Raw genomic sequence first — 25,586 nt, 5'->3', positions numbered from 1 at the left:
AGGTCAGAGAGAGAGAGACAGGCTCAGTGACCACCAACTGGGTCAGACAGACAGGTCAGAGAGAGAGAGACAGGCTCAGTGACCACCAACTAAGCGGTCAGAGACAGACAGACAGGTCAGAGAGAGAGACAGGCTCAGTGACCACCAACTGGGTCAGACAGACAGGTCAGAGAGAGAGACAGGCTCAGTGACCACCAACTGGCCAGACAGGTCAGAGAGAGAGAGAGACAGACTCAGTGACCACCAACTGGGGGGACAGACAGGTCAGAGAGAGAGAGAGAGACGTCCCAGACCACCAACTGGGTCAGACAGACAGGTCAGAGAGAGAGAGACAGGCTCAGTGACCACCAACTGGGCTGACAGACAGGTCGAGAGAGAGAGACAGGCTCAGTGACCACCAACGGCAGACAGACAGGTCAGAGAGAGAGAGACAGACAGGTCAGAGAGAGAGACAGGCTCAGTGACCACCAACTGGGTCAGACAGACAGGTCAGAGAGAGAGAGACAGGCTCAGTGACCACCAACCAGACAGACAGGTCAGAGAGAGAGAGACTGCCAGTGACCACCAACTGGGTCAGACAGACAGGTCAGAGAGAGAGACAGGCTCAGTGACCACCAACTGGGTCAGACAGACAGGTCAGAGAGAGAGACAGGCTCAGTGACCACCAACTGGGTCAGACAGACAGGTCAGCAGAGAGAGAGAGACAGGCTCAGTGACCACCAACTGGGTAGACAGAGATGCACTTCCTCCTCCACTGGTAAAATATCTTCACTAAGAGATTCACACCTGGAAAAATAGCCAAAAAATAAAACTTCCCAAAGTACAACAGCCAGAGAGAGAAGCTGGTAGTTCCTCCACCTAGGAGAAGAGAAGAAGAGAAGCTGGTAGTTCTCCTAGGAGAAGAGAGCTGGTAGTTCTCCTAGGAGAAGAGAAGAAGAGAAGCTGGTAGTTCTCCCGAGAACAGAAGCGGTAGTTCTCCCAGGAGAAGAGAAGCTGGTAGTCCCTCCTAGGAGAAGAGAAGAAGAGAAGCAGGTAGTCCTCCAGAAGAAGAGAAGCTGGTAGTCTCCCCAGGAGAAGAGAAGCTGGCAGTCCTCCCTAGGAGAAGAGAAGCTGGTAGTTCTCCCAGGAGAAGAGAAAGAGAGCTGGTAGTTCCTCCCAGGAGAAGAGAAGCTGGTAGTCTCCCTCCCAGGAGAAGAGAAGCCTGTAGTTCTCCTAGGAGAAGAGAAGAAGAAGAAGTGCAGCCTCCTAGGAGAGAGAAGCTGGTAGTCTCCCAGGGAGAAGAGAAGAAGAGAAGCTGGTAGTCTCCCAGGAGAAGAGAAGCTTGCCCTCCTAGGAGAAGAGAAGCTGGTAGTTCTTCTAGGAGAAGAGAAGAAGAGAAGCTGGTAGTTCTCCCAGGAGAAGAGAAGAGAAGCTGGTAGTCTCCTCCTAGGAGAAGAGAAGCGCGGAGTTCTCCTAGGAGAAGAGAAGAAGAGAAGCTGGTAGTTCTCCCAGGAGAAGAGAAGAAGAGAAGCTTGTAGTTCTCCTAGGAGAAGAGAAGCTGGTAGTTCTCCTAGGAGAAGAGAAGCTGGTAGTTCTTCTAGGAGAAGAGAAGAAGAGAAGCTGGTAGTTCTCCTAGGAGAAAAGGAGAAGAGAAGCTGGTAGTTCTCCTAGGAGAAGAGAAGCTCGTAGTTCTCCTAGGAGAAGAGAAGAAGAGAAGCTGGTAGTTCTCCTAGGAGAAGAGAAGCTGGTAGTTCTCCTAGGAGAAGAGAAGAAGAGAAGCTTGTAGTTCTCCTAGGAGAAGAGAAGCTGGTAGTTCTCCTAGGAGAAGAGAAGCTGGTAGTTCTCCTAGGAGAAGAGAAGAAGAGAAGCTGGTAGTTCTCCTAGGAGAAGAGAAGAAGAGAAGCTGGTAGTTCTCCTAGGAGAAGAGAAGCTGGTAGTTCTCCTAGGAGAAGAGAAGCTGGTAGTTCTCCTAGGAGAAGAGAAGAAGAGAAGCTGGTAGTTCTCCTAGGAGAAGAGGAGAAGAGAAGCTGGTAGTTCTCCTAGGAGAAGAGAAGAAGAGAAGCTGGTAGTTCTCCTAGGAGAAGAGAAGCTGGTAGTTCTCCTAGGAGAAGAGGAGAAGAGAAGCTGGTAGTTCTCCTAGGAGAAGAGAAGCTGGTAGTTCTCCTAGGAGAAGAGAAGCTGGTAGTTCTCCTAGGAGAAGAGAAGAAGAGAAGCTGGTAGTTCTCCTAGGAGAAGAGGAGAAGAGAAGCTGGTAGTTCTCCTAGGAGAAGAGGAGAAGAGAAGCTGGTAGTCTCCCTAGGAGAAGATGGAGTAGTTTCCTGGAGAAGCCAGAAGAAGAGAAGCTGGTAGGTCTCTTAGGAGAACAACCACCCCACAACCACTTAGGATCCCAACAATTACAGATTGGTGCAGTATTTTATAGTAATTATAGTAGAATAGTATATATGTGACACCTACATATTTAATATATGACATGTAGGCTACCGTGGAAATTCAGAGCGCGTCACGTGACCATTTTGAACAAATCACTTTGTCAGAAATTGGCATCAGCCAATGAGATTGCGCATTTAGAGTTAAATCCCCCCTTTTACTTTCACGATTGGTTGCTGATAAAAAGGAAATGACCATATTTGGATCCGACACGCATTGTTAAGAGAGAGAGCTTTCCATATGTGATGACAGGGTGCCAGACAGCGATGGAAGCAGCGGGATGATTTAGAACCACAACTTTTGTTGAATTTAGGAGAAATCTACCGACGCAAACAAAGTGGTAGTAAAATAAAGATCTAAATGTGTATTTTTTCTTTTTTCACCACAATTCTGAAAGAATACATGTTATTGAAGACAAATAGCCCCAAATCTCAAAATTGACCAGTGAAAAAAAACAATGTTTTTGCCTGCTGTGTCTCGCATTAAATAAATACTGGAATAATAATAATAGTGTAAATAGTTTTTAGTCAAATAACATAAAACAAGACCCCTCGCACGCCTAAACTTCTCCTCAAAAAGCGAACTAAACGTTACTTCTAGGCTACATACACACACACACACACACACACACACACACACAACACACACACACACACACACACACACACACACACACACACACACAGCAATATAAACAACTAGCTATTTCTTTTAATAATAATAATCAGTAAACATTACAAACACTTCTTTGCTGAGAACAGCACTTACCAGCAGCCGCGGTATTGAAGATCCTTTCCTTCGTCCCGGTCTGGATGAGGTCGTCAGGTGAAAGGTCATCATGTGGTTCATTTGATTTACGAATAAATTATTATTCATTAATTGTACTAATAGTTAGATTTGGTCAGGCCTTCACAAAAGGGCCTTTAATTACATTTTTTATTTATTTATTTTTCCTTGACAAAAGGGCACTTTGGGCATCAAGGGGCAAAGGGGCAGGTGCTCAAGCACCCTCCGCCCCCCCTGCACGTGTTTCTGGGCCATGGGGTGCAGTACCACCCCTATCCGCTAAGCCCATGGTGGCTTTAGACATGGCGCTCTTCCTGGGGTCCTGGTTGTGTCAGGCTTTTATACAAGCTAATGGAGGACGTTAACATTAGAGCTGGCCTGGTAGGTTACGTTAAGGCTCGTAAACGTTGGCTGCGCTGTTTCTTACCTTGCCCTACGTTGACAGTTCCAGCTTCACCGTCACCATCTTTTTTTTAAATATTTGTTTAGAAAATCTCTAAGGCCTCTATTTTCTTCTTCTCTTCTCTTTCCTTTTCTGAGCACATTTCTGACATTTTGAGCGTAGCCACTGAACTTCAAATCTACCGACAACATCAAATTTTGATTAGTGGCCAAACCATTTTTGTGTTGGGGGGGGGGGTTCTTGACCACTATTTCAAGGACAATTAGGAAGAAAACAAATAAAAAGCTTTTATGTAACTCAAATATTACATATTTTTTTCCACAAATAGGCCTATTTAAAAATAAAAAAATTAATTATTCCATAATTTAATGAGGGCCCAGTTCTACCCCCCAGAAAGAAACGTGCTGTGATTAGGGAATCTGTGCGTAGACCACGGATGATGCCTGTCATTGACTTACGTAGGCATCACATCCGTGGGCCATCACGGAATCTTCGGCGAATCCGTGAAACTGCCACAGATTTTGAGTTTAAGGTGTCGTGTTCATTTCACGGAATTCTGTGAGAACAGGTTGCATCTGCGTGACCTAGATTCAGAAGACTACCTGATCTCAGGTCAGTTGTGTAGCCTATGTAAATGTTGGGGCGTGGCAAAGAGAGAGACTAGAGCCAAATGAGGAGGAGCGTCAACTCGGCGGCTCGTTGAGATTCGCCCGTTTTCAGCAGCAGTTTCAAATAGTGAGATTTGCAGAGGAAAGAGGTGTCAATGGGATTTAGAGGTTCTATGTGTGTCCTAGTTACCCACTAAACTGTCATTATTCAACCATGACAAGGTAAAATCGGTTTTGCATTCTATCACCCCTTTAATAAGACATGGGCTCCCCTGAAAACGTGATTTGTGAAATTTTTGGGGGGTCTCTAAAAATATTGATACATTCAAATCTCAGACAGCCTGATGCTTTGTTTATAGACTATTTGTGGCTGGCTGTTTGCTGTTTTACCTTTCTATTCCTGTTGATGAAGTATAAGTAGTAAGTAGCTGTTATGTATCTTTATAAGTCATTGTAAGTCGCAAGTGAACATTTCACAAGCAGTAAAATCATCTACATGTTTGACAAAATGTTTTGTGTAAGATGCAGTGCTTTTATTCATCTTATCAAATCATTTGCTCAATCAGCTTGAATGGTAATGCGCATTTGCTGTGATATTTTATCGTTATTTTTGTCTCAATGGCTTTATCATACAGTATGACTCTGTAAAGATGAAGAGATAAGATGGAGGAAGACAACGATGACAACCCAGCAGCTGGAGGAGGAGGAGAGTCTGAACCCAAATCTGTACCATCTGCAGCCAATGAGAAAGGTACTATTTTAAACAATAATTGATTGTACAGTTGATTTACATGAACATTGATTTTTATAGATTTCAGTTATGTTTTAAAACACTTATCTTAATCGTAAATGTGAGAATTAGTTTATTAACTTTATTTCGTCATTGCATTTCTACAAACTATAATTGTGGCAATTCTGTTTCATAGATTACTGCAGTGTAACATAGTGATATTATTCTGTTTATTTTGTTTCAGTGATACCTGAACTCACACTTGTGTTAATTGGTGACAGAGATTCCATTGAGATTGGATCAAAAAACATCTTACTTGACCATGATGGACAAACTAATGTGGAACAGTTTTCAACCAGACTGTATGATTTTTGTGGTCGGAACGTCTCTGTCATTAACATGCTTGGTCTACAAAACATTAATAAATTCCCATTGAATCAGGGAATTCATGCATTTCTCTTACTGTTACCAAATGGTCTGCATACCAGCCATTACAGTTCAGGAATGCAGTGGTTAGAAAAAGCTTTTGGGAAAGGATCACTTGCTTATGTAATGACAGTTGTGACTCATAAGTCAGGGGAAAACTCTGAAAGTGCCCTGACAGACCTGAGAGCAAACAGCAGTTTTGTTGAAAAAAGATTCCACACATGTACAAGAAGTATGATGGATGAAAAAGAGATAATAGATCTGCTGGAAAAAATAGACATAATGGTCTCTGAAAATGGTCACCACTGCAACAGTGGAGTGATGTGTGATGAAAAAGAAGAGCAGAAACTACACCTGCTGGACCACGAAGAAGAAACAATGGATTCCTCAGTGTTTCAGCCAAATCTAAGAGGTGAGGTTTTAGTCTAGTTTAACTGTTTAGGTAACTGTTTTCTGATAACAAGTTCTAAGAGCCCGGTACAGTACCTGCTCAGCACCAAACAGACAGATACAGTTAGAGACTAGCTGGTCAACATAGTGGAGCATCTAGCAGCTAAAGAGTCAGATATTTCTCTCTGGATTTTATAGTCTCTAACAACTAAATAAAGTTCAGTAACATTTGTTTGTTTGTTTGTTTATTAAGATCCACACAATTTACAAAAAGGCCCAACAGCACATGTGTCTCCTCAGAAGGCTTAAAGGATTTGAAGTGAGACAGGACATTCTATCCAGAGTATACCAGTCACTGATAGTCTGTTATCGCTTTCAACATCACCTCTTGGTACAGCTTAGTAAAATGCAAGAGAAAGCTAGGATAGCCAGGCAAGCCGTTAAGATTATAAGCATTCCAGAAAAACTGCAATCTGATCTTTATATAAAAGCAGTGGAAAGACAATCCAACTTCATCATCCAGGATGCCTCCCACCCCTCCACCAAAGCTTTGAGCTATTTACCATCAGGAAGAAGGCTCAGAGTGCCTCTGGCGAAAAAGTCATTATACAAAAAATCCATTCTCAATGCAATACATATACAAAACTCATGCTACTGACACATCACACACACTATGCCTTTCCTTCAATCAAAAACAAAGATCTAACATGGTAACATATTAGACAATAAAGCTTTTTGAATCTTGAATTAGCTTCAGTCTGTCTTAAACAGAATTCTTCATGTGCTCTATTATTTTATAAAAACATTACATAAGCTGGAATACATTCATAATCACAATACATCCAAGAACAAAAACATACATCAAGGGTACAATAAAACATAAACTTAAACCCTGTGGTGGAAATGTGTTTTGAAGTTGCACCCCCAAACTAAATTTGAGAATAATAATTTTCATTTGACATTTGTGCCAAAGCAACTAAGAAAAACTGTCAAACTTGATTGATGATTTTCTAACCCTTCCAACCCTGATTAAATCACCTGCAGGCAAAAAGAAGAAACAAATTAACACAGAAGTTGCAAATATAGTGATGGTTAGCTGATCCAGTGATATTTAAAAACTAATCATAATCCTGTTCTATCTGTTTCTCATGTAACTCTGCAGTAGAGGAGTTGGAGGAGAATTCAGCTGAAATCAAGGTAAAGATGAGATTGTTTCACCTTCATTAGTGATCATCATTATAGAGCAGCATCTGTTTTCTAAAACTAACTCTAGTTTCTGAGGTTAGTCAGATCAGATTTGAAGTCTCACACCTGAATAAACACTTCTTCACAGACAAAGATTTAAACTGTGCATATAATGTGACCTTGATTTTATGTTTTGTAGTATCTTACTGAATTAGTGCATCACTGTGTGATATTGATTTGAGTGTTGTACATTTAAGTTGTTGCTGTTTTCTTGGCTCCCTTACTAACGAAGACATTCTTAATCTCAGATGCTCTAACCAGGTGAACTAAAGGTTAAATGAAATTATCTGTTTTCTTAGTGTGATCCAGTGAATGAACCTGGTGAAGGTGAAGACTCAGAGAAGAATGATGACAACACAGGAGGAGAGTCTGCAATCACATCGGTATCATCTGTAAATAATGAGAACGGTAATATTTTAATGAAAAATATATTACAGTAACATTGATTTTAACCGTTATATATTTGAATTCCAATCAGTGTCAATAAAATAGGAAACTAACTAATTAAGTTAATCTGCTATTTGCTGGCTTTGATCCTTTAACAGGAGAGGCTGATGAAGTGTCAGGTTCAGGGAACAGAACTCAAGTGCAGACTGGAGTAGGTGGTAAAGAAGCTGTGAGTGTGGGCAGGCAGAAGGAGTACTGGATCAGAAGATGGCTGGGCTGGCTGATGTGGTGCTGGGCTGTGTTCCTCAGTGGGGCTGCATACTTGAAGTTCCAGTGTGTGGCGTGGCTATTGGCTGCAGAGGCTTCCGAAGGTGGGTTATTTCTGAGAACGGGTCCATTTCAGAAAGCAGGTTTAGTGAGAACTTTAACCCTGAGATGAGGGAAACTCTGGGTTTTCCGTTTCAGAAAGAGAGGTTAATCAAACCTGAGAGAGAGGGGTAACTCCAGCCCGTTTCAGAAAGAGAGGTAACTTAACCTCAGAGTCAACTACTATGTTAACCAGGGCTAGACTTGGACAACAAATTGGCCCTGGCATTTTTGGCCCAGGCGGCCCACATCCACCGTGATTGGTCAGACACATTCCCTGCAGACAGTCCTCTTAAAATATGCGTGCATTCTATGATATGAGTTGCCTAGTGTTCAGCGTACATGTGATCGTTTTGGATCCTTCAAGAGGGATCTCAAGACTTATCTGTTGATCTTACACTTAAATCATTCATTCTTAGAGTTATGATTTGTATATTTATGGTATGTTTATTATTTTTTATTATTGATATTTTATATTGTATTGCCATTATTGTTCTTATTACTATTTTGCTTATTGGCTAAGCAACTTTAAAAACAGTTTACTGTTAATTTTAACTATTTTGAGATTCATATTTTTGTCGCTTTGGACACAAGTGTTAAATACTATAACCATAACCCTTCCCAAAAGCTACAATAAAGCTGAGAGTAGTATATGCCCTGGAAAAAAAGGTAATTAAGCCATCCAAGGAACACTGATGCTTGTATCAACACTGATTTTATAGATCACACAGACTTTTCAGCTACCCAACAGGCTAACTGCTATCATTTTCAATGTAAGCTTAAACAGTTAGGTTACCTGACAGCCACTAACTTTAATGTTACAGCCAAACTGCTTGTTGTCTATATGACGTGAGTAGAGGTTGACCGATAGTGGATTTTACCGATACCGATAGTTAGGTTGGGCCGTATTTGCCGATAACCGATTAATCGACCGATAGTATTTAGAATTGATACTGGATAAAACAGTTGACAAAATACATACATTTTTTCAAAAAAAGTCCAGACGCTTTTGCCAATAATCAAAATAATAATGTCATATTTATTGATATTACACCCACAGCAATGCTACACAAGCATGTGTGTTGTCTAAAACAGTTCTCCTACATATTTAGAGTCATCCAGTGCAAAAATAAACATAATGAGCATTATAATTCATATAAAGGACAAACTATTTACATTTCTTCAAAAAAGGCCCAAATGTATGCCAAATCTCAAAACAGTGACGCCATTCTTCTCTGTAGAACGGTTTAGACCTAGCCTGACGTGGTCCTACTCAGATTCTAGTCAGAATGGGAGTCTGAAACCGCTCCATTGGGCTGTGATTATGGGGCGTGTTCCAACCGAACCAGGAAAAAATGCCTCTGCATTTATTGGATAGACCTACAACCAATCAGAGCAACGGAACTCAACACTGTGTATCGTCTCCATAGCAACCACTCTTTGCACAATGCATTCATTCTAACTTCCGACTTTTAGACTTTTTTGAAGCTGGATATATCATTTGTTGCGTGTAAATATAAATGTGGATAACGTTAGTGATAGTGACATGCTCACTACAGTCGCATTTCTAGAGATGAATCGGCGAAAACACGTTTTATTTCTCTGATTCACGGCTTTGTTCTAGCGCCGGTGCTCCCTCTCTTCAGTCTCTCTCTATGTCACTCCACCATATAACGCTCTCTCTCTCCAGTCTCTCTCTATGTCTCTCCACCATATAACGCTCTCTCTCTCCAGTCTCTCTCTATCTCGCTCCACCATATAATAATACCGTGCTTTCGGGCAGTTGTTGATGCTGCTCCGCTGAGGATTTTAAAGGGGTGATAGAATGCAAAACCGATTTTACCCTGTCATAGTTGAATAACGACAGTTCGGTGGGTAAATAGGACATACATAGAAGCTCATAGTCCCACTGACACCCCTTTACTATGAAAATCTCATATTTTGAAACTGCCGCTGAAAATGGGCGAATCTCAACAAAGCTAGTTGCTTACGTAAGCATCTCAAAATCCGGAACCTTAAGAGAACAGTCACGCCCCAACATTTACATAGGCTACACAACTGACCTGAGATCAGGTAGTCTTCCGAATCTAGGTCGTGCAGATCTCTGCTATTCCATTACAAAATTCACTTCTGAAACTTTTTTATGCAAGAAATCAACTATGTAAAGCTCAAATATGGGCCGTTTTACGAAAATGGATGGCTATTTGCAAATTTTGTCCAACTGTGTGTCGGAGTTCAGCTGCCTGTGTTGTTGCCTCGCCACCCGGGCCTGCCTTCCTTCACAGACCCCGGCCTGCTCTGAGCTCGATTGAGCTCCGTTACGTCTAGCAGCCCACAGCACTCCATACCCGCGCAAAGTCACCGGTTTTTGGCTAATGGACTACTAAACGCTGGTGCTCTGACAGAGCTCCAGGGCCTGCAGTTCCCCTTTTCCTAATGCCAGGTGTGTGTGAGTGAGAGCGCGGTCAGAGAGCTTGTTACGCCAGCAATCTCTTACCACAGGTTCCAGTTAATCTTATAATGTGTGTAATTATAATGTGTTGAGTTATTTAAACAAACGATCGGTGAAATACACGCCTCTTGTCCGCGAGTCTCATTGATAGAGCCTGCGGCTGGATGGAGCTATAGCTAGAGGAGGCTAGCTATAGCTATAGCTAGCCTCTTCTTAGAATTCCTCTGGAATTCACAAAAATTCATTATCTTGAAATCGGACACCATTGTTAGCTTTATTAGACATTTAGTTAGATGTTGTATAAGTGGCTTGACAAAATTCAAACTGTAAATATACTCGGAATTACGCCGAAAATGAAGCTAACTATCCGTGATTTGTAGCTACACACAGCTAGGATTGAAGGGACAGTCGCAGCTAACGAAACCCTTACAGCTCACAAATATTCATTAACTTGAAATCGGACACCATTGTTAGCTTTATAAAACATTTAGTTAGATGTTGTATAAGTGGCGTGATGAAATTCAAACTGTAAATATACTCGAATTACGACCAAAAATGAAGCTAACTAGCCGCAATCTTGTACACATAGGATTGTAGGGACAGTCGCAGCTAACGAAACCCTTACAGTTTACAAATATTCATTAACTTGAAATTGGACACCGTTGTTAGCTTTATAAGACATTTAGTTAGATGTTGTGTAAGTGGCATGACGAAATTCAAACTGTAAATATACTCGAATTACGACCAAAAATGAAGCTAACTAGCCGCAATCTGTACACATAGGATTGTAGGGACAGTCAGCGGCGGCCTTAAGCATCTGGGGGCCCGTTTCAATAACTAATATGGGGCCCTACCCACATAAAACATAAACATAACAGAAAAAGCAAGGATTCCTGTTGGTTTGCATCAATGGTATATTATTGTATTACGTGCCCTTTCAGCTTAATTGATTTGCGCAGTATATTTTCAACTGTCTGGGCTGACTTAAAAAAAAAAAAAACAGCTCAAACATCCCCTCAACTTGAATTATTTAACAAAAGCAAAGACGAAAAAGTGTCTGACACTGAACCGAACTTTTCATAAATAATGATGGGCTCGCGTTTTTCAGCTCGGTCAGCTCAACCGGGCGGGCGTGAGATTTCACCTGAGCCATTTTTAGAAATCCAAACCTTCTGTGTTTGAGTGCTGAGAATGCCCTGATAAGTTCATCTTTTTTGTCCAGCGATTTTGTCACCTCGTGCTCAATTGAAATACGGAAGTAGAGCTGCCTCCTGGAGCATTGTTGACCTCAGGTGTGCTTTATCGCCGATTTTAAAATCAACGGACCATAATTAAAAAAATGAACATCATTCTGTGTTGCAGAAGACTAAAACAAGCGATTGTGTTTTATTAGCTTCAAGCCGAGAGAAACTCCTCTCTCCCGTTCGCTACAGTCACGGGCACTGTCATCATGAGTCGGAGAGCGATGCTGAGGTTTGGATGCAGTTCAACTAAATTGTTTCTGTAAATGTAGCTCAGAATCTGCAGGCCAGTAGTTTCTTTTGCTGGCACGGCAGTGATAGCAGCCGAGATCTCGCACAAGCAGGTCCTCAGCATCCACATCGCCACAGGGTTTTTTCTATATTTGCGGCGCCTTTTTTGAGGGTGTATTGTCAATGATACCGTGCGTTTTTCGCCGCTTCTCCAGCTCACGCCAGCTGTCCATATTGGCATGGTGTGTATTGGATTTTTATGATCATGGAGTGTGAGAGTGAGTCGTTCCCACATTCTGAAACCTCTGTGAGTGAGACGACTCTCCGTCGCTGCCAAATAAGTTAGGCCTAGGGCCTACAGCAGAAACAGAAGACTGAATCGGATGATTTTGAGTAGCCTAATTTGATACCATCACTCCATGACCTGCGTATCTTTTCTCCATTTTTCATCTTCATGAAATATCTGTCCTTGGTAAAACGCGGGGGTTGATTGGCTTAGTGTGAAGTTAAACTCCTCTATCTGAACGGGACCGCTCCTAACAATATCAATTCGTTGGTCATCGGCAATATGCTCTGGCCAGCACCCCGGGTCTGTCTCTGTAAACGGGGGCTTTCTCCCTGGCATCTCCCTCACCTGTCTCAGCGGTAGGATCTTGATCGTCATGTTCTTGTTCTACTAACAATGTTTGGTCATCATTATTGCCATCAGTTTCAGTTGAAGACGGATAATCAGTATTTTGGCTAGTAGCCTGCCCCGGTTACCGGTCGCCTGCTGTCGCCGGTAGGTTTACAGATGCTGGAGATGCTGTTCACTGGGGCGGTAAACGTCGCCATGGTAACCGCGAGTTTGACCAATCAGAGACGTTAGTGTTGTTGTTGAATTTTGGGTAGTGTAGTATTTCTCCAGAAGATCGCAAATAAAAGATCGCAAATAAAAAGGTTGATTTCATACCTTGTGGCTTTTATAGGAGCAGAAACGTTTGTTTTGCAACCTCGTAGCTCGTGGTCAATCTAACTTGGATGGTTTAGACATTATGGCTGAAAATTAATATCCTACGGAGAAAATGAATGGGATTTTGCTGGTCTGTTGGGGCCCCCCTTGGAGGGCGGGGCCTTTTTCAATTGAAACGGGTGAAACATAGGTAAGGCCGCGTCTGGGGACAGTCGCAGCTAACGAAACCCTTACAGCTCACAAATATTCATTAACTTGAAATCGGACACCGTTGTTAGCTTTATAAAACATTTAGTTAGATGTTGTGTAAGTGGCGTGACGAAATTCAAACTGTAAATATACTCGAATTACGACCAAAAATGAAGCTAACTATCCGTGATTTGTAGCTACACATAGATAGGATTGAAGGGACAGTCGCAGCTAACGAAACACCTAGCTAAACTTCACAAATATTAATTAACTTGAAATCGGACACCGTTGTTAGCTTTATAAGACATTTAGGTATATGTTGTATAGCTAAGTGGCGTGACATTGTGTGTAACATGTGGTAAGAGATTGCTGGTGTAACAAGCTCGCTGACCGCACTCTCACTCTCACACAACGGGCCATTTAGCTAGCAGGAAGAAGGGAGTTACAGGCACTGGAGCTCTGTCAGGGCTGCCAGCCTAACGGAGCTCACAGCAGGCCGGAGTCTGTGAAGGAAGGCAAGCCGGGCGGCGAGGCAGCAGCCCCGCCACTGAAGTCCGACACACAGTCTTACCATATTTGCAATTAGCCATCAATTTTCGTAAAACGGCCCATATTTGAGCTTTATATAGTTGATTTCTCACATAAAAAAAGTCTCAGAAGTGAATTTGGTAATGAAACATTGCAGTGTCTGGAATATGAGATTCTGTCGCTTCTCTAATATGTGTGTATTGGGGATTCGCTCAACCAATCAGCGCGCATCTCTAATGTCTGCCTATGGCAATTCGCTCAACCAATCAGCGCGCAGCTCATCTAAATATTCACGAGCATACCATATTTGGAAGAAAAGCTCTTTAGGGCCAAAACACAGGGATGCATAAGGGCCAATAAATTATCAACCAGGCCATTTTCAGCACAACCAATGTTACATACCCCATTAGGAGACCATAAGGAACAGTGTGAAATACTCTATATAATCATTCTATCACCCCTTTAAAATGAATGCGCTGTCAATTCTACACATCTCAATTCTCCAGCGACAGCCACTAGACGGATCGTGGACGATTTGGGTCGGACTTGCGTTTATTTTTGTCAGTGTTTTAACCGCTTGAGGTTAGTTAGCCTACTGCTAACGTTTAGCGTCATCTTAGCCTCGAAAGCAAACAAACACACATATTGTTGTGCTGTTATTTCTCTACTAATGCAGCATCTATTCAACAAATGAATAACTTTATAATGATATAACAAACCTTTTTGCTGTCGATGCTTTAAACGCGCATCTGATATCAGCCTTCTCCGCACAGCATGTGCTCTCCGTGCAGCGCGCTGTAACACGTGTCGAAAATAAACAACAAGAGGCATCAGTGATAGTTTTTATTTCGCCTCTAGAGGCCGCTTTGTAATGCATGATGCCAGCAGACCCTTCTCAGCTCTCGTGTACTGTGTAATGAATGACAGCATGCGCTTCTCAGCCGCTCCAGCAACGGACGCAACCTGGAAAAACTATCGGCATGGATTTTTGCCGATAACGATAGTTCCACCAATCAACTATCGGTGCCGATTAATTGGCAAAACCGATGAATCGGTCGACCTCTGGACGTGAGGCACACACACACACACACACACACACACACACACACACACACACACACACTTCCTGAGAGTCCCTGTTAATTTGCCTCCTCCTTACCACATCGTCATCTACTCTCTCTTCCATCTCTTCACCGCTCCGCTCCCATGGCCCTGTCATGGTCACTCTCCTCCTCCTCCTCGGCTTCTTCCCGTCGTGATGCTGTTTCTGCTTCTATGTATAGCCAGCCACCTCTCCTCCTCGGGGGCTTCAGGTAATGCTGATGTTGAAGCAGCTACTACAGCCCCAAACATGTCCGACATTTTTTAACCGTGGTAAAGTTGGTTTTATATTGGACATTGGATATTCGGCACATTAATATCTATTAGGCAGCTTGCCCTTTTGACCTATTCATGTTAAAAACTACTGATGAACCTCAGCTAACCCCCTACACATAACACAAAGCTTATTTATCCCAAAAATATCCTTTTGATTTTTTAAATATTTTTTAATGTTAAAATAATGCTATAAATCTATTATGCTGCTTGACCTTTTGACCTATTCTTGTCAAACCACTTTTGGTGAACTCTGCTAACTCCCCTACACATAACACAAAGCTTCTTTTATCAAAAAACCCATCCTTTAATTTTTAAAAATATTATTATATTAATATACCTATCATCTAGGTAAGCCCGGAAGCAAAATTACGTATCCCACTATGGTTGGTTGATTGATTGATTGATTGATTGATTGATTGATTGATTGATTTCTGGATAAAGACAATAAAAACAGTAATCCAAAGGATAACATGCTAAAGTAAAATACGTATTTCCAGCACGGTCCTTGGTGTTTCACATGTAAAACAATATACAAAAAGCAAACAAACCATTATGGAAAGACATACAATATGGAGGAGGAAGTTAAAAAAATATAAACATCACGTAAAAAACAAACTAAATGAAAAACAAAACAAAAATAATATAAATGCTACACAAACTCACCAGTTTATCCCATGCACTGTAATTTAGAAATCAAAATCTTGTGGTTCACAGAATTGAATGCTTTCTGCAGGTCAAGTAATACCATGCCAACATAATTCCCTTGTTCAAAGTTCTGACGCACATAGTCGAAAAGGTGGATGAGACAAGTGTCTGTCGAATATGCAGCTCGAAAGCCAGATTGGAGCTCATATACAGTAATAGATCAAGCCTGATGAGATACTCCTCCACCTGTTCATACACCAAACGCTCAATAATCTTTGATATGGTTGACAAGCTTGATACTGGCCTATAATTTCCAATGTCAGCTCTACTATTTTTCTTAAAAACAGGAACCACCCTAGCATTTTTCATATCATTTGGAAAAACACCCTGTCTTATGGAAAGATTTATGATATGGGTAAGAATACTATATGTAACCCCAGCACTAACCCTTAAAATCCTGGAGGGATAAGGTCCAAACCAAAGGCCTTATTCACTGACAGGGTCAAGAGACTCGCTCTTACTTTATCCTCTGAGACAGGACTAATTGCAAATGCATCTACAGAGACCTTTTTACTTCTATAAAAGGAATTAACAAAATCTATGCCAAATTTGTCAGAAGCACCAGGCAATTTACTGACCAAACTGGCAGCAATGGTTGTAAAATAATGGTTAAAATGGCAGGCAATCCGCCGCTTATCAAAACACATCTCATCTTCAATAATAAGCCCCGCTTTACCAGACTTAGATTTTACTTTTGCTGTTGATCCCATATCATTAAGAATTTTCCACAGTTTTTTAGGCTGTTTTGCATTTGCAGCAATGGAATCCGTATAAAATACAGACTTAGCTTGCTGTACCTTGTAACTTACTTGATTTCTAAGATAAGCATAAGAGTTATAGTCCGCTGGGAGTTTAGACTTTTTAAACTTTATGAACCATCTATTACGTTGTCTGATCATATCAACAATTTCAGATGTCATCCAACATGCACTTCCATGCTTAAATTCTTGATTCCCTCATTGGAGCGACTTCATCAAGAGCTAGGGATGGCTGAAGTGAAACTGATGTTCCGAAGCTTTGCCGAGATCCCGAAGCGCAGATGTTTCGAAACACTGATCCGAAGCGCGATTCAAAACACTGATGTCACGTGACTACGCCTAAATGAAACACCGGAGTGTTTCACTAGTGTTTCAACAGGTGGCATGGTCCGCCAAATCAGCGTTTGATTGACGTGGCGGGAACACACATCGCACATCAGTATAAAAGTGAAGTCAACGCACCTTGACCTCGTGGGTTTTGTGAGATGAGTTTGATTTTGAGATAGCGGATATTTGGTGATATAGTGACATTCATAGTGCAAGTTGTTTAGTTATATTTAGGCTTACATTTAAATTTACACAATTGACTGATAGACAGGAACAGACAGAGTATAGACCTACATGCAGTGACACATAGATAGATAGATAGATAGATAGATGGATAGATAGATAGATAGATAGATAGATAGGACAGGACAGTTTATGGGAACGTTTTAATGATCGTATCAGTAAAACCGAGGTTATACATAATGCTACAGCTGAAGCCACAGTGGAAGTGAAAAAATACCTCCACTCTGCGTTTTTGCCCAGAACTCATGATCCCCTAACATACTGGAAAGAGAGAGCAGTAATCTTTCCTCATTTGTATGTCCTTGCTAAAAAATATCTTTGCATGCCAGCAACAAGTGTCCCTTTGTGAGAGGATCTTTTCAAAGGCTGGAGAAATTATCTGTAAAACACGAAGTAGGCTAAGTCCTTCCACAGCAGAGAAATAAATATTTTTGAATGAAAATCTATAAAAAGTGAGACATTGTGGCTTGATTTCTTTTATTAATATTCATTTTTTATGACCAAAATAGCATTATGCACAGTGAGGAGTCTGCACGCCTTACAAGCTTCACATATTAGAAAAATTATACAATACAATAATACATTTTTATTTTTTAATGGCTCATTATCAAGGTTGTTTCAGATCAACACCTGCAAGTGACCACTAGGTGTCATCGTTGAGACGGGTGTCAGATTGTTTCGAAGCCTCGACACAATATGGACACATTTGCTTCAACTGTTTCACTGTTTCACGACGCCTCGATCTGCCCACCACTATCAAGAGCTGCTAATAAAACGCTGCTTAAACAAATCCCAAGCCTTATCAACATCAATACATTCAAGCACATCAGACCAGTCTCTCTCAGACAGCCTTTGATTAAACACTTCAGCAGAGTACTGTTTGGTACATCTGTATTTGATAGAACAGTGCTTATTTATTGGCTGAGATTTCATTTTCTTGCGTGTGCAAAAAACTGCATTATGATCACTAAAAGCCACATCCAACACACCTGATTGACTTATCATTCCACAGTCAGATACCAAAATTAAGTCAAGAAGGGACTGGCTATTTATAGACAACCTAGTAGGCTCAGTAATTAATTGCTGTAAACCAGACACCCTGCAAAGACATGAAAGAGATTCTTTTAAGCTACTTCGTGGCAATAATAGATTTGTATTAAAATCACCCATGATGATGCATTCTTTCTCTAGGCATACATTGCTTTTACAACAGACAGATTCAAGGAGTTCATAAAAGTCTGTTTGCTTAGGTGGGCGGTAACATACACCAACAATAATGGGCTTGGTTTTAGGAAGAATTAATTCCACCCAGGCTGCCTCCAAGCCATCCACCTGTAAATCGTGGCACGGATTAAAAGTTATATCAGTCCTTATAAAAAGGCACACTCCTCCTCCGTGTCTGTTGCAATCGCGTCGGTAGATGTAATAACCTGTAAGCCCAACTTCACAATCTTGAATGGAACAGTCTAGCCAGGTCTCCGATACAGCGATCACAGTAGCCTTAGACGTAGATGCGACCGATTTCATCCAGTTTGGGTAGCAGACTCCTTGCATTAACATGAATAAAATGCATCCCTTTCCGATTTAAAAGCCCAAAGTGAATCATAGTCTTTCCCATCCATACTGTCGTCATTATACATTCTCAATTCATTTGTGTCATCCAAGACATTTACACTGCACATTTCCCGCACACAACACCGGTTACAAACCAACGGGATAACCGACTTATTCCTTACTGCCCTGTCATACAATTTCGAGCAATATTCCCGCGACCTTATATGAACAAAAACGTCACGCACAAGTCACAGGCAACTGCTTTAGCGTTTGCTCTTACCACCTTTCCGCAGTTAGGGCAGCAATTGGTGGTAGGCTTCTTTTCCCGGTATTCCGCTGTTTTCCGAGTTAGTAGGGCCCGGACACTGATGGATATCTCCCGAAAGCAGTAGGCAGATTGATAATATTTTGCCAAAGGCATCGGGCTGCTGGGTTCCTCCGGAACTTGCTTTGAAAGCGGCTTTAGACTGCCAGGTTATCAAGGCAACACTGCCGTATCCACAACGTTTGTCAGCATTAACTGACAGACGACGTTTTTGTCCGAACGCTCCAGTTTCAGCTGTGTAAAGGCATCATATTCAAAGCCCTCTGTGGAATATTTAAAACAGTAACCAAAACTGCTTAAAAACACAGTATAAACTGATACTGCTAGCAGAGTTCCAAACGCACCCCCGGCAACTGGCCGCCATTCCTGTGACGTCACCCAAGAAGAGATTGCAATCATCCACAGCCAAGAAGCAGCTTGATTGGTCGGGGTTAGGCATTTCACCTCGAGTGGTTAGGATAGCGGGATTTGTCAGAGGATAGGACCTGAACAAATGAGGTTACGTTACCTTGGACGCCTGGCCAATAGTAGTGATTGAAGGGCAGATCTTGGCGTGGCCATAGTGGGATTAGTAATTTCGCAGACCGGAAACAAAACAGACACGCGGCCGCCCGCTTATTTGGGCTTGCTGGCCGCGTAGCTAATAGGCTCGTCACGGCGATTAGCTCCGAGCGAGTAGTGACTCTACAGTCAGTGAGAGAAACAAAGTGTCTCCTCTGTTCTTTCTGACCACGGTGGGAAACCTGCAGCAGGAAAAGTTAACCCTCTCCTTGATTTCACGTTGGTTATGGAGAAGGAGAACCAGGAAATGAGTCGGGGAAACCATAGTCGCTATGACGACCAGCCACACTCACCTCAGGCATGAGGCAGTACTATCTGCAGTGGAAAATGGAGGCAACAGTGTTACATTGTGTGACAGATTATTAGTTCCAAGTGAGAATATTAGTGTGAAATTGAACACTCCGTATATGCCAATGTTGTTTTCAATAAAAAAAACATTTGCACAAAGCAAGCCGATCCACTTTTCCATTGTGATAAGCAGAGGTGTCAAAAGTATTCACATTCATTACTCAAGTAGAAGTACAGATACTAGGGTTTGAAAATACTTTTGTAGAAGTTGAAGTATCAACTCAAGCTTTTACTTAAGTAAAAGTGTAAAAGTACTGGTTTCAAAACTACTTAAAGTATAAAAGTAAAAGTAATGTAAGGCAGAGATCTTCAACAGGAGGTCCTCAGAGTCATTGCAGGGGGGCCTCCAAATTATTGTAAATTTAGGAGTCTTTAAAAAGAAAAAAAAAATGAAAATGCCTTAACATAATTCCAATATATTATTAGCAAATATAAATTCCCACTGATGATAGGCTTACTGGCCTATAGGTTAGGTAGTCACTAAGATATCAGCCCACAGATACAGTTAATCCTAGATGTACTGTGCCACATATGTAACATTCAAATATGATTTATAAAATCATGCCAACATTAATATTTTAATAGCTTATGAAAAAAGGGTATGTAAGAAGGCTTCAGGTTGCCCTAACAGTTATTGTAGGCCCACTTTAATATGCAACTTAATTGCATACAATATGTAGTAGGGGGTCCCTGCTACATCTCACTTTAAGTTAAGGGGTCCTTGGCTTAAAAACATTGAAGACCCCTGATGTAATGCCATTAAGGACAAATGCTTAACCCCAAAACATGGGGACAAAACCCCACTTCCACAAAAACATTTTTCTAAAGGCCATAATGACTATTGTAGTAGGTTTGAAATCTTGAGATATTGCAGGGCTTACCGCTAATAACCGTCTAACATTGTTCCAAGCAGCTAATCCCGGTTGCATGTATATCTTACACGCGATAGCAACACAGTCCAATAAATCCACTTTGGAAACGTTGTTTGAAATAAAAGATGAAATCTCCGTTTTTATTCCTTGGTTTCCGATTTACAAGAGGGAATGTGAGCTGACTAATACACTTATTGTAGTTGCTAATGAAACAAAAGGAAATTCTTAATAGAAATAGCTAGAAGTTAGCAGCGCGGCTAAGAGTAAGAAACCGTTCGCTTCCACAGCTCTCAAGATCTGAATCACAAAATGAAAATCAACGTAACGTAGCCGGAGTTGGCCGGTTCTTAAAGAGGCAGTACATTATTTTACCAAGATGTACAAAATCCTATAAAAACATGAATTCTAGTATGCTTTTAACTTTTTATGTATTATTTAACATTTTAACCATTACATGAACTTCTAAATGAAATTACTTACTTCTTTAACATTAATTCTTATTCACATTGCTATGAATTGTACTTTGGCCTCTACATACCCGGCCCCTAATTGCCTTCTAACTTAGAAGCAATTACAACTTTAAATGTCTTTCTTTTGAGTAAAACTCAGTAACAGTCCTTCTCATACTGCTTCCTGAAGTAAGCAGAGTTTAGTTATCGGCCTCTCAAGTTCATTCATCTTTGTCTTGACTCAAACCTTGCGGACCACTCCATGCTCGTCCTCCATAGTCTTAACGATTCTTCCCATCAGCCATGATCCCCTGGGGGCTGATTCGTCGACAATCAAGACTACGTCTCCCGGGATGAAGTTCCGTGATGGATGGTTCCATTTTTGTCTCTTCTGGAGTAGAGGCAGATATTCCTTGGTCCAGCGCCTCCAGAACAGATCGCTCATATACTGGACCTGCCTCCATCTTTTACGCGCGTAAGTATCATCCTTATGGAAGAGTCCTGGTGGCAGGTTGGGGTTAGTCTTTAGCAGGAGTAAGTGCTGTGGGGTAAGAGCTTCCAGATCATTAACATCATTAGAAGGCATGGTAATAGGCCTACTATTCAGAATGGCTTCACATTCACAGAAGAACGTTTGAAGACCTTCCTCATCCAAGTTTTGTTCTCTCAGTGTAGCTCCCATGATTTTCCTGATGGAGCGGATGATTCTTTCCCACACACCTCCATGGTGGGATCCGGATGGTGGATTGAATAACCATCTGATGTCACGTTGGAGCAAGCTGTTCTCGATTTGTGAGGTATTCCATTCCTTTATTGCCTTTCTGAGCTCATGATCAGCTCCAACGAAGTTGGTCCCGTTATCAGATCTCATCTCCTTCACCTGACCTCTTCTAGCAACGAAGCGACGCAGAGCTTGAATAAAGGAGTCTGTTTCCAATGATGTTGCCATTTCTATGTGGACCGCACGACAAGCAAGGCAGGTAAATATCACCCCATATCTTTTTTTACGGATGATCTTCCCGCTTAATGTTGAATGGCCCAAATAGATCCACTCCAGTTCTGGTGAAGGGTGGCTCGTCTGGTATAACTCTGTTTCTTGGCAAATCCACCATCATTTGTGTGCCTCATGCACCATGTTGTCTTCGACAGGTACGTACAGTGTGACAGCATTCTTCTGATCGACGAGGGGGCATCAATAATCCAGTACTTTTGACGTACATGAGACAAGACATGATTACGTCCACTGTGTCCCAGCCGCTCATGTGAATCCTGGAGAATCAGATTAGCCACACGATGGTTCTTAGGCAGAATCATCGGGTGCTTGGCTTCGGCTGGCATAGATGCTCGACTGAGCCTCCCTCCAACACGAAGAATTCCCTTTTCAAGTTGTGGATTCAGTCCGAAGATTCGACTACTCTTCTTGATGGAGTCCTTTCTCTGAAGAGCAGATATCTCTTCCTGGAACATACCTTGCTGACAATGGCTGATGATATCCATCTCAGCTTGTCGCAGATTGTCCACGGTCAGATAAGTCTGTTTGAGACTTTTTTGTAGCTCAACATCTCCCTGTTCACCCGTTGTTAATCACTGTACAATCCATTCATCTCCTTTTCTTCCTTGACAGGTTTATCAGGGTTCCCTTGATTCGTGTGAGCCCGCAACAGCCTTCTTGGGGGTATCCATGAAGAATAGTATTGAATTAGTTGTTGCATTGCATCAGTGCTTTCTTCTGCTGTTGTAGCATTAACAAGTATGCCTTTCTTGACCTCAGGATCTTCAGCCGCGTGAGCTCTTCCAGGTGATCATGCTTGTCTGGCCATTCCCTTTCAGGTTTACTGAGGAAGACAGGCCCAGCAATCCAAACTTCGTTCTTCATGAAGACACTCACCTTTTGTCCCCTGGAGGCGCAATCAGCAGGATTTAACTGAGTGCTGACGTAGCTCCATTGCTGCACTTTTGATGCTTGCAGAATTATGGCAATCCTGTTTGCCACAAATGTCTTAAATCTAATGTTCTCATTTGCTAAGTACTTGAGTACGGCAGTACTGTCCGTCCAAAACCTGGAATCAGACAGTGGCAACTGTAGTTCTTTCTTCAGCATGACGTCCACTTTCACAGCTAAGGCCGCCGCCCGTCGGCTCCATCGCAGGGGATAGTTGGTGGTTTGAGAGGGGCAACCCTTGCCTTTCCCAAGACAAATGAGCAGAAAATTTGGTTGCTACTGTTCTTCTGGACTAAGTAAGTAACAGTACCGTAGCCTGTTTCACACGCGTCACAAAAGTGATGCAGCTGAGCTTGCACTGTTTTCCCAAACTCAGGTGGCTTAAAGCACCGATCCACTCCAAAGTCAGTGAGCTGTTGAAGTTCCTCAGTCCACTCTGTCCATTGTTGTGCGAAATGTTCTGGCACAGTGTCATCCCAGCCTGTTCTTAGTCTACATAATTCTTGCAGGATGTTTCTAGCAGGCAGTATGACTGGCGACAACATTCCCAGTGGGTCGTAGACTGAACTCATCGTGGACAGGATTCTCTCCTGGTGAGGGGCTTTTGCTCTATGTGCACGTACTATGCCGGATACACCACTGTATTCCCAAAGCTCTCTTGATGGCCGAGTGAATCCTGGTCAAGATCGAGATCTTTGACTTCTGTTGCCCGGTCCTCCGGTGGAATGTTTAACAACACATTTCGATTGTTCGTTGTCCATTTTGTCAGTCTAAAACCTCCTGTTTGACAGATGGCCTTCAAGTCTTTGAGTAGTCTGACTGCTTCTTGCTCAGTGGCAACTGATCTCAAACAATCGTCTACATAAAAATTATGTAAGACTGTATCCGCCACTGCTGCACCAAACATATTCTTGTTGTCCTCGGCACACCTTCTCAATGCATAACTCGCGCAGCTTGGTGAGGAGGTGGCTCCGAATAAGTGTACCTCCATTCTGTACTCTTGCAGCTCCTTTGAGGTGTCGCCGTCCGGCCACCACAAAAACCTGAGGAGGTCAGCATCTTCTGGTGGGACTTTGACCTGGTGGAACATCGCTTCCACATCCGCCATGACTGCAACTCGCTCTTGACGGAATCTAGTCAAGACACCAACCAGACTGCTTGTCATGTCAGGCCCTTGCAGTAATTGTTCATTGAGTGTGGTTCCTTGATATGAAGCGCCACAGTCGAATACCACTCGCATTTTATGCTTCTTAGGGTGGTATACACCGTGATGCGGAATAAACCACACCTTTCCATCACTCCGTTTTAGTTCTTCATCTGGGACCTTTACAGCGTAGCCATTCTTTATCATATCATTCATGAAGCTGACATAGTCTTCTTTGAATGTCTGATTTCTCTGAAGCTTCTTTTTCATGTTGAGCGCTCGTTGCTCTGTCATTGCTCTGTTGTTGGGCATTTTCACCTCTTTGTTCTTCAACGGCAGACCAATAGAGTAGTGGCCGTTGACCAGCTTTGCCGATTTGGTGACTCTGTCCATGAACAGTTGGTCTTCCTTAGACATTTCTAACTGCTCTCCTTGAGCATTCTCAGGAAAATCATACTTGAACTGCTGAGTCCACAAGTCTTCGAGTCGAGCCACCGGAGATCCGATTAATCTGGATATCGCGGATATCCATTCTTTGTCCAGCTTCTGATGTTCTCACGCAGTGGTCCGTTTACTGTCCATCCCAAAGCTGTGCGTACTGCATACGGCCCATCCTTGACACTGCAGATTACCTCTTTTGGCTCCAAAGCCTTTGCCACATCAGTCCCAATCAGAAGACCGATGTCCGCGTTGATCGATGGAATTTGTACACCTCTCAGATGTGGCCACCTATCCACATCTTCTTGGGTTGGAATGTTCTCTTTACTTGCGGGGATAACCTCTTGTGCGAAAACACCTGTAAGCTCGATAAAGTCATCACCTTCTAGGCTACTCACTTCTAGGTCTGATACAGCTTTGCATGAGACTGTCTTTTGGTCTCCCATAGTGGTGAGTAGGATGTTCACATTTTTCCTTGCAGGTGAAGGTCGTTCGCCAGTTTGTTAGTGCAGAAAGAGGCATTACTCCCTGGATCCATGAATGCATAACAAGTCAGCACCTTGTTGCCTTTCTTTGCCTTTTTTACTCACAGGAACGATGGCGAGGACACTACCTGTACCCCGACCCCAGTCTGAGAGCATGCTTCACCTGCATCCACAAATCCACTGACAATGGTTTGCTCTTCCTTTGGAGACTCCTCTTTAGGCTCCACCTGTGAAGCCTCTTCCTTTGGTAAGTCTTTAGATTTCTGCTTTATGTGTAAGAGTGTAGGGTGTGTCGCTGAGCATATCTGACAGCTCTTCTTTTCTTCACAGGCGTTACTCATGTGTCCTCCTATAAGACAACTGAAACAAAGTCCTTTGCTCTTAAGGAATTCAAGCTTTTCTTTGTGCAGCTTTCTTTGGAGTTTCTTGCACTGTTCCATGATATGATCTCCCTGACAGAAGATACAAGGTTTCATGAAAGCTTTGTTAATGTTTGTTCCCTTCTCTTGAACTTTCTTGTTTCCAGCACCAGCGACATCTTTCTCAACTTTCTGTTCTTTTACTTCAGTGGCTAGTGTTGTGATGTTTTTCTTTCCACTTGACCGTTCAGTCTGGCGCTTTGTTTGTCCTGAGATTTCACCAAACACGGGGTGTGCTGCCATTTCAGCCTGTGTGTTGATAAATGACACTACGTCTTTGAACTTTATCCGCCGAT

The 25,586-nt window shown here is 42.3% G+C and overlaps 1 protein-coding gene across 1 annotated transcript in view; it reads left to right on the top strand.

Moving 5' to 3' along the window:
- Positions 1–25,586, top strand: part of LOC120574289 — a 41,254-nt gene that overhangs the window by 4,232 nt on the left and 11,436 nt on the right. Inside the window, exons 2-6 of the mRNA XM_039824590.1 lie at positions 4,842–4,957; positions 5,181–5,774; positions 6,915–6,949; positions 7,297–7,405; positions 7,543–7,755. Of these exons, the coding sequence (XP_039680524.1) occupies positions 4,870–4,957; positions 5,181–5,774; positions 6,915–6,949; positions 7,297–7,405; positions 7,543–7,755 (1,039 nt within the window). The 5' untranslated portion in view covers positions 4,842–4,869. The remainder of the gene's footprint in view (positions 1–4,841; positions 4,958–5,180; positions 5,775–6,914; positions 6,950–7,296; positions 7,406–7,542; positions 7,756–25,586) is intronic.

This window comes from Perca fluviatilis, chromosome 15 (assembly GCF_010015445.1).
Source record: "Perca fluviatilis chromosome 15, GENO_Pfluv_1.0, whole genome shotgun sequence".
NCBI classification, from domain to species: domain Eukaryota; kingdom Metazoa; phylum Chordata; class Actinopteri; order Perciformes; family Percidae; genus Perca; species Perca fluviatilis.
This window is presented reverse-complemented; position numbering and strand designations above follow the sequence as displayed.